We start from the raw sequence: 10,105 nt of genomic DNA, 5'->3' as shown, positions 1-10,105 counted from the left end.
GTCAGCATAAATATGTAAAATCACGACATTCTTAAAATCAAATGTAGAAGGCTTTATTACATGGAAGCAAGGTACAGACAACATCTCAAGCAAAACAAGGTGTTATTGTGCCAGAAAGCTGATGAATACAACAATCATATCCCTATGACTTTGTCACCAACTACCACACAAACGTCATAACTGGAGTGTCAAACTGAATAGTTTGTACGACAGATCTGAGTCGAATGGTTTGTTTATTTGAAATGTAATAAAACCGTGTTAGAAATGACAGCAGATATTTGCTAACTAAAGGGTTGACCGGTAAGTATGCGCTGTGGGCTTTGAAATATGGGTTTAGCAGGACAGATTGGTGTGGCTACGTCTACATTTGACTTTTTATTTTCAAGACTAAATACTACAAACATCGATTCCATTTCATTCTGAGAGACAGTAGTCATTTAATATTAGATGCATGAGGATCTAATGGATGACGATATGCCCCACCTTGTCCTAAGAGTATTATAAAAGTTATAAAACAGATCCCAGTAAGGTGGCATGATCAAAATCTTAAAATCCAGTACAGTAAATATGTTGAGCCAATACTGCAGCTGAGCAGAACCTGAAATGGTGGAGATGAATGACAAAAAACAGGGATAAGAAATATGAGGAGCAGGCGGTGCTCTGTGTGTAGTGGAAGAAAAGTGGGATAAAAGAAAGTGGACCGTGGAACTTCACGTCAAAAGTTGTACGTCACAAACTCACATTACATTAGGTTAACACGTATTTGGGCATTCACAGGTGTACACGGCCCCCCCGAGATGGGGACCCTCGTGTGTGAACTGAAGACACACACACGCTGTGTGTGGTTGAAGTGGGGGGGGGCGGGCTGGGGGAAAGTGTGAGGCGATGGCGTCGGGTGGGGGGAGAGTTACTTGGCGTTGGCAGAGTTGTTGAGCATCTTGCGGATCGCCAGGACGATGGCGTCGCGGTCGATGCCGTAGAGCTTGAGCAGCTCGTGGGGCTTGCCGCTGCGGGGGGTGTGGGACACCGCCAGGCGCTGCAGGTTGAAGTTGGACTCGTTGACCACCGCTGCGGCCACAGCCTCCCCGAGACCCCCTGTAAGGGAAGAGGACACAAGGGAAGTACGCCTGTCTTCGTAGTGGACCCACCGAAAGGGTGAGGACTACGGAATCTCACTTACCAAAACCCTGAGCATCGTTTGTAATCTTAATTGCAAAGGGAGGTATACAGCGAACAGAACGGTGCCTACGGATTACAAACAATAGGTTCTAGTAACATACATCTAGTGTGTAGCCCTCAGGTTGCGTTAGGGTCAGTCCTTCTGAATAAGCCTCAGCGGTAGGAAGAATATCCTGCCAGACATCCGAGCGGTTACAGATGCAAGGCATCCTCGGTCCAGCAGCCTGTGCTCCAACCCATCATATCACATGACACCGGGCTGGCCACGGCCGCCAGCGCTATCTAGGTCACAGCGAGCCCCGCGGGCGCATGCTTAGCTAAGGAAATCTGACAGTGCTCCGCATGTCCGGGCCCTTACCCACTCAGCGACCCTCCATGCTGCACTAAAAGCACCCCCTCCATGCCGGCTCGAATGCCCGAGGACCTCTCCCTGGCCAATGACTGGATGCCAACGGATCACAGCTCAGCAATGCAGCAGCCATGCAAACATGCCACCACAACTCATGCCGCCGTCTGGACCAATGAGAAGACCCTTAGTGCTGCAGGGGCCGTACAGCCGCGCTCCCGGTTGCCAGGACAACAGTTGTCCACCCACCGTGCCAAGCCTTTAATGTTTCACGACGTGTACTCCGAGGCGCGTTACCTTCGTAGTAGTGGTCTTCCACGGCGATGATGCGGCCCTTGGTGGCGCGGGTGTGGTCGATGATGGTTTTGGAGTCCAGTGGTTTGATGGTGAAGGGGTCGATCACCCTGACGTAGATCCTCTCTGGAAGACGATTTAGTACAAACGGGGAAAGTCGCAAAAAAGACGACAGAAAATTGTACGGACGATTAGAATGTAATTGGACGTTGATCATTTTCAGCCTTTGCTAAATTCATCCAGTTGATCAGAGTTTAAATGAGTAGTTGTTGGTCACGCTGTACCTTTCTTCAGGTGTTCGGCTGCAGCCAGCGCTTCATGCAGAGTGACTCCGGCAGCCACCACAGTGACCTGGTCGTCCTTGCTCTGGTACACCACCTGGGGAGATCACCACAGACCATCACAGTTGCATCAAAGTCACGTGACCATCATTCATTATGATGCGTGAAGTGTGTGCCACAACACACATAAGATTAAAAAAAAAAAAACTCACCTTGGACTGTCCAACATGGAAGTCCTCATTGCTGTTGTAAATGATGGGATTCTCTGGACGGCTGGTGCGGATGTAGCAAACACCCTTTTATGCAGAGATACACAATTGACCGTGTCATTGTTATTGTTCTTGACAAACGGGTGCATGACATCTGAAAGTGTGTGGGTGTCCGGGGGTTTTTCCGCTGGCGTACCTTAGTGATCGCAGCCAGCTCCACTGCCTTCTCAGTGGACACAGCGTCACTGGGGTAGAACACGGTGGCTGTGGGGAGAGCCCTGAACATGGACATATCCTCCAGACCCATCTGGGATGGGCCATCCTCTCCTGAAACACACACACACACACATTTACAACAATGGACACCAATACAAAACCTAAAGCATACTTTGCAATGGATTGTGTTCATCGACTATTAGGAGGATTAGTCATGCACAGTGTGTCAAACAGGGTAGGTAGGATCGACAGACAGAGTGGCATGCGAGAGTACCTTCACCGCCAGGGTTCCCATGGCGACAGCCTCCAGGACAGACGGGAAAGGTGAAAGAGGGAAGGGCTGAGGGCTAAGGGTGTGAGGGGTGAGGAGAAGACACAGGTATTACCAGGAAAAAGGATGGGAAAACATCCACGCCGACAGAGGGAGCAGTTCAGTGAGGATCAGCTGTGTGTATCTACAAGGTTGTGAGGTTACTGAGGCTCTAAAAGCCAAAGGGTGAGGGAAGAGGAAAAGGTGTCGTGGGGGCAGAAAGTCCGGGACGGCACTTTAGTTGTTATTGAGACGGACCGGTAGAGACTCCGCAGTGGGAGCCACACAGGGTGATGTTGCTCTCTGAGATGGCGGCCATGCGGAGCTGGTCGTAGGCCCGGGTGAAGAAGGAGGCCAGGGTGCTGGCGAACACAATGTTACGGTCCCGGGCCGCACAGCCCATGGCAACACTGACCTGGAGGGGGAGAAGAGGGGGGTTGAGCGTATTCCAGGGCTCTCTGGAGTCCTATATATGTTGAATCAGCAACATACTTCCCCTAACGCACCATTTCCTGTTTCCTGTCCCACAATCCCCCTGTCTCTTTTTCTAGATTTGTCTAAAGCTCCAGGGTGCCTGAGGGGGGAACAATGCCTTTTATTTTGCCCTTCCAGAGGCTAGAGCGATCCATGGCAGATCGTGGCTGGAGGTTGAAATGTGGGTGATGCAAAAATGTAATATCTGTATATTATCTTCATCCATTGTTCTCAGCTTAACCGTGGTGACTTCTGAATATACGAAAAGTCGCTAAATTGCGAAATCCACTTCACTTATCACGCACTTCAGCAGATGGCTCCACCGGATGGCCTTTATGAATATTTCACTTCACAATAGACTTGTCATAACCACTTCTCGTCACACGCATGTCTGAGCGAGTTCCCAACTGGCTTCTCTTCCAGACCAGCAGGAGGAACAAAGGGCCTCTCTTTTTAATTACTCTAAGGTCAGCTCTGAAATTAGCAGCGGGAAGCGATGGTCAGAAGAAACGTAAATAAAAGGTTGATTTCTTCAGTAAGTAGGTCATGTCTGGCTCCATGAGTGCATTATATATGGACATGTTATGTATTATTCAATCGGTCAGTGTAAACACAGCAGTTCCATTATGGTAATTCTAACCAGTCAGAGCTACGCGATCGCCCACCAGAGAGGGAGTGAGACAGAGTGAGAGAGAAAGAGAGAGCGCAAGAGAAAGAGAGAGCGAGAGAGAGAAAATGAGAGAGGAGGCGGTGGCGATAGATCAATTAGCGATGAGCAATGCATAAAAGGAATGCTCTCTGACTAGTTTTATTCATGGTTTCGGTTGGCCGACGACAAAATGTCAATTGATTCAGAAAAGGTCATACAATTATGTCAGTAGGCCAGTAATCATCAGTCATTTAAATTTAAAAAAATGGTATAAATATGTTCTCTTTCAGGCGTCCTACCATGTTTTGCTGGGCGATGTAGCACTCGACAAAGCGGTTGGGATGCTCGTTCTTGAAGATCTCCGAGTAGGTGAGGTTGTTGGTGTCTCCGTCCAGGGCCACCACGCGCTCGTTGTAGCGGCCCAGCTTGGCGATGGCCGTCCCGTAGGCCTTACGGGTGGACACCTGCACAGGGACGGGGAGCAGTGAGGGGCCCGTCGGCGGAAAGCGCACGCGTGAGATTTGGGTGTGCACGACATCTCCATGCTTGTCTTTGTAGAGCTAGATGACGATTCTACCAATTCAACCGACTTTTGAGTCCGCATGTTTGAGTATAAAATAGAGGGTTGCAAATTATTTGTCATTTTTTATTTCTAGTTTTTATTGGATTTGTTGTGTGTGGAATTTAAACGGATTTTGATCCCTAATAAACATAATATGTAAATATCATAAAAACGAAATAAATCCATCTAATCTATAAATGCATAAACTAAAAGTGATCAAATACATCAAATAATACACTTTATATGCCGTCTCATTGCTTGTGTTGCGTTGGTTTGGTTGTATCTGGTCCGTGTGTGTCGACGGTGTGTGCGATGGGGCCACCTTCTCCCCGGCCTTGTAGCTGGGGGCGCTGGGCATGCGGACGTTCCTCAGGCTGACGGGGGGGGAGTCCTCGGTGGGGGGGGTCGGGTACAGGCGCTTGCTGCTGTTCACCAGGCGGCTCTGCAGCTCCTTCACCACCACCTCCGCCATGTCCTTGGTCAGCGTCTTGGCGTGCCAGCCCATCTTGTCCTCCGCAGCTGAGAGAACCAGGGGAGACCAGGGAGACCAGGGAGACCAGGAGACCAGGGAGACCAGGGAGACCAGGAGACCAGGGAGACCAGGAGACCAGGGAGACCAGGAGACCAGGGAGACCAGGAGACCAGGGAGACCAGGAGACCAGGGAGACCAGGAGACCATCAGGTGGAGCCAGACACAACAAGACCCGGACCACGACTCTTCACATACATGTTCAGTTTTACACTGCCTTAGCATTGCTTTTTTTTATTCTCTGTTTGTGATACTTCTGATATTTCCAATCTTTTTATCTTTCTGAATGTCTAAATTTGTACATTATAGCACATTATTATTATTAAGTGTTAAAAGTGTGTAAGTCGCTTTGGATAAAAGCGTCTAAAGGCCCTAAATGTAAATAGTAGTAGTAGTAGGATTAGCAGTATAACTAGTAGTAGTAGGATTAGCAGTAGTAGTAGTAGCAGTAGTAGTAGTAGTAGTAGTATGAGTTATAATAATAATGATAGTATATTTCATTAATAACGCACTATTGAAAACCCATGCACAAAGTGCTTTAGGCAGCAGTGGCAGGCTGCCTTTCCACCGGTCTGGAGAGGTCGTACGCTGGTGGAGCAGGGGGCGGGGGGGCGGGGGTTACCTGGAATGCCTTTGCCTTTGACCGTCTTGGCCAGGATGGCGGTGGGCTGGTGGCGGGCCTGGCTCAGCGCCTTGCACAGCTCCTCCACACTGTGGCCGTCCACGATGATGGTGTGCCAGCTACACACACACACACACACACACACACACGATCACACAGACAACATAGAGACTTTATTTGCGTAACGGCCTGATGCTGCTTTAACCACACACACTGCACTGACTGCATGACGGTTAATCCTGATTTAAATGTAGGTCAGGAATCACACTGGCAGACCCCCACTGGTCTCCCAATCCCTCCCAAAAGCCCGTCATTACCCAAAAGCTTCGCAGCGCTTCTGGTATTTGTCCAGGTGGTGTTGCAGGGGGGCCGGCTCACTCTGGCCCAGCCGGTTGATGTCCAGGATAGCCACCAGGTTGTCCAGCTGGTAGTATGAGGCGAAGGACATGGCCTCCCACACCGAGCCCTCTGACAGCTCACCATCCCCCAACAGGCAGTACACATGATAGCTGAAACACGGAAGACACGGGCGTGGTCAGCCATGGCGTGTGGGTGTGTTGTGTTGGGTTTGTGGGGGGGTGGGGGCGTGGCTTGTTGGGTGTGTGTGTGTGTGTGTGTGTGTGTGTGTGTGTGTGTGTGTGTGTGTGTGTGTGTGGGAAAGCTATATTAAGAAGAGAGTAAAAGAGGGATAAAGAGAGAGAGAGAAGCGTGTGAGTAGAAGGGTGTGTTGGCCTGACACTAATGCACCGTGACAGTTTTCCACTCGATCAGTTAAGGTTTCTCCATTTGACAGAATCACTTGGTAAGCATCTGGGACCTGAGGAACTCCCTAGAGTCCATGATGGACTTCCCACTTCTCACACCTTTCTGTGTCATAAAGCACTCAGTAAACCAGTTTTACATATTACATATTTTACAGATTTTTTATATTTTAAGTATTTTTGTTTTTTTTAAGAAATGTTATTACCCAATTATATATCTATCTGCAAGGCTGTTTAGGCAACACTGAAGAAAGAAGAAAGAACGATCTGAAGTCAAGGTATGGCGGTAATCCAGGACAATAGACTGAGGACAAAGGGACACCAGGTTGAATGCACCAATTTTGAGTGTGATGTTGAGGCGAGATCAGTGTGGAATGGCTGCGCAGGCACAGATATGGCTGCTGGGCCTGTGGTTATTAGAGCAGAAGAATCGGGAGCGTAAAGCATGAAGCCAGGCTACACTCCCACCCAGACGGGAAACCCTCACGCTCACTATGAAATGTATCCACCATCACGTTTTTTAAGTATGCAATATTCAATATCCCTCAATTACCTATTGTGTTTGTGTGCACGAGTGTGGGCATGTATTTGTGTATTTGTGGGCATGTGTCAGTGTCTGTGTGTGTGTGTGTGTGTATTATGTGTGCACGTGTGCATGGGTGTGCGTGAGCATGGTTGCGTGGTGTATGCATGTGCATGTGTGTGTTTGTGTGTGTGTCAGTGGGTCTTACCTGGCCTTGTCAAAGTACTTGGCTGTGTAGGCCATTCCGCAGGCCACTCCAAGGCCCTGGCCCAAAGATCCTGTGGCAACATCCACAAACTGCTGCCTCTGCACACACACACACACACACACACACACACACACACACACACACACACACACACACCCCCAGATGACAAAATAAGTGGTATCCTTCCCAAAGTGGGTCTAAACTTGGGCATAAGCATGTGTGACTGTTCTAATCTAATCCTATTCTACACAGCAGAATAGTGCAGGACCAAGGCATGCCGGAAGAAAGAGTGAAGGAAGGGATGGCGGACATACGGTACGTGGGACTACTCTTACAGGAGTAGGGTGGCTCTCCAGAGCAGAGTCCACCTGGCACAGGGTGAGCAGCTCGCTCTCCTTGATGAAGCCGGTCTCCGTCCACATGGAGTAGAGGGCCGGGGCGGCATGGCCCTGGGGACAAACGGCACATTAACAACACGTCCGAGGCTCTCCACTTCCTTTGTCTGCCTCTCGTCTGCCCTTCTAGCTCTCACTTCTTTCACTCATGCACTCTCTCTCTCTCTCTCTCTCTCTCTCTCTCTCTCTGGCCCATTGTCCCTTTTACACACACACACACACACACACACACACATCGACTAATTAAATGTCCATTCTACCATGCTCCACACACCTTCCCTCGCCCATGGAGGGGCTTGGGGGGGGGGGGGGGTCCTGCGTCTCACCTTGGACAGGATGAAGCGGTCGTTGTTGATGTAGCGGGGGTCTTCCGGGCGGTACTTCATGGTGTGGAAGAACAGCACCGACATGATCTCCGCCACGCTGCAGCATGACGTAGGGTACCTGGAGGACACAGAAAACACGTCTCCATGGATACCGTCTCTACGACGACCACCACCACCACCGCTGGACCACTGCACCGCTGGGGTCTGGCACTCACAGTACAGTCAGAGGGTAGTGAGTGTAGTGTAGCACTAGTGTACTACCGCTTTGTGAGGGACGTGCAGTCAGGAATGCACAGGCCTCTGCTTTCACACCGATGCTGCCGTCACATACACAGTTTAGTGTACGTGCCGTTTTATAATTGTTGGTGTTTAAGTATAAACCGGCTTTGAATAATTGTAGTTTGTTCTTTTTGCCTCGGCGATGTTTAACGATGATTTGTAATATTGAAAATATGATTCATATTGTGTTATTGAAATAGGATTTAATGGTTTGTATTTCTGGATTTGAAACTTTCAAGTCAATAAAATGAATTGGCGAGTAAATACTCATAGTCTGTTAGCAGCCATGCTTAGGTAGACCATGCTTCACCCCAAGCCTTTGTTCTCCACAAAGGCCTAGACCACAACAGCTATGTATGTGGGATGTGGCCTTACCTATTACAGGAGGCATGTTATAAACCTTATTCAAAACGCATTACCATATTTCATGTTAACATTTTGATAAAATTGAATTTATTTTCTCTGTAGAAAAGTGCTGTTATAGCATTTCTGAGTAATTCTAAGCCAGACAAATTCCATAAAGATATTTGAGCGTTAAGGACATGTAACCTGCCATAAATGATTAAAATAAAAAAAAGCTTTACAGGATTAGAGTGAGCAGGCAGACCTCAAGGCCGTGTGTAAATCTAACAAAAGATCATGTCCCTATCGATTGAGACAACTGGAATCAGGTCAAGGATTATTTCTACATTGATTTAATTCAATATAATATATATATTTTTATCATTTTGGATCATTTTCTTTATTATGTTTGAAAATAAAAGTAAATGATTAATATTAGGGTAATAAAAAAAGAATTCTAAAGAAAATGACAAGGCGGATACATTGATATCATAACAATGCTGTTGTTTAGGAAATTAAGAGATTAAGAAATTAATGTCATAAAAGTAAAAAAAAGTAGCCTTAATGTTAGAATAAAACATTAACAAAATATGTACGACTGTCATACAAACACAGATTTATTTTTTAACGATCCATAAACAGTATACTAGAACCCATTTTATTCCCCAATTTTAAAAAATGGGGAAAGTAAATCCTAAAGCAATTCCTTTGTCACCTTAAGATGCGTCTAGTGAGCCTGCGAGCGCCGCACGAGAACAAAAGCGGGACACGCTGTTCCCGACGCTCTTTGCGCGCAGCTGTGTCTCGCGTCGTGTGAGCACGCGAGTCTGTAGAGCGTTGAGGACGGAGGCGAGCGGGAGCGTTGCACTTTATGGAACTGCGGTACAGAACACCTGCGAGTGGCCTTGATAATAAAGCCTGAGAAGTGAACGTCTATGAGGAAAGTGTAAATGATATAAAGGGGACTCACCCAGTGCCGGCAGCAGTGGTGGCCTTGATGGAGTTGATCCTGAGGCGGATAGCGATGTTCCTCAGAGCCTGGACGGTCTGCTGGTCTGGCTTGTGGTAGTCCTCCATGAAGGCAAACTGAAAAAGTTCCAGGGCAACAAAAAAGTGGAACAAATACTTTAGGAATGTGTGTGTGTGTGTATGTGTGTGTGTGTGTTTGTGCGTGTGTGCGTGTGGGAGTACAGTGAGCGAGGGATGGGTAGGACTTGTGTGTTGAGTGGCAGCAGAGAGAGAAAGAGAGAAAGGAGGGAGAAAGGGGAGAGAAGCAGGATTTATCCTGTCGGGCGAAAATAACTCCCCCCCCCCCCCGCACACCCTCACCGTCCTCCTCATCCAACGCCGCCCCTCCCACCCCCACCCTCACACAGATGAACGCACACACAGGAGGGTGCTGCCCAGTGACGAGGGATGGGTCTCTGTGCTGAAGTCAAACCGCAGCCATTTCATTGGTTACTCTGTGACATGGACGCAGTGGGGTGGGCGGGTCCCAGCCTAGGCCACGAGTGAGGACACATTTGGAGAAGGGGGCGGGGTGGGGGAGGAGGGGGGGGGGGGGGTTGCAGATGGGCGGACGACAGGACGGCAGACATCT

General features: G+C 48.6%; 1 protein-coding gene across 1 annotated transcript; it reads right to left on the bottom strand.

Moving 5' to 3' along the window:
• Positions 1-57: 57 nt before the first annotated feature.
• On the bottom strand, positions 58-9,582 carry tkta (transketolase a; the record flags this gene model as incomplete). The annotated part of the gene is made up of 14 exons (XM_084463859.1): positions 58-1,095; positions 1,823-1,945; positions 2,104-2,197; positions 2,313-2,396; positions 2,506-2,636; positions 3,094-3,250; positions 4,258-4,422; positions 4,843-5,039; positions 5,672-5,790; positions 5,989-6,180; positions 7,164-7,261; positions 7,499-7,612; positions 7,885-8,002; positions 9,476-9,582. 14 exons carry the CDS (start codon positions 9,580-9,582, stop codon positions 908-910), a joined length of 1,887 nt encoding a protein of 628 aa, XP_084319985.1. The 3' UTR covers positions 58-907.
• Between the last annotated feature and the right edge of the window lie 523 nt (positions 9,583-10,105).

Source organism: Micromesistius poutassou (assembly GCF_964030765.1).
Source record: "Micromesistius poutassou genome assembly, chromosome: 2".
Classification (NCBI taxonomy): Eukaryota; Metazoa; Chordata; class Actinopteri; order Gadiformes; family Gadidae; genus Micromesistius; species Micromesistius poutassou.
Note: the sequence above shows the minus strand (reverse complement) of the source record. Positions and strands in the feature narration are given on the sequence as shown.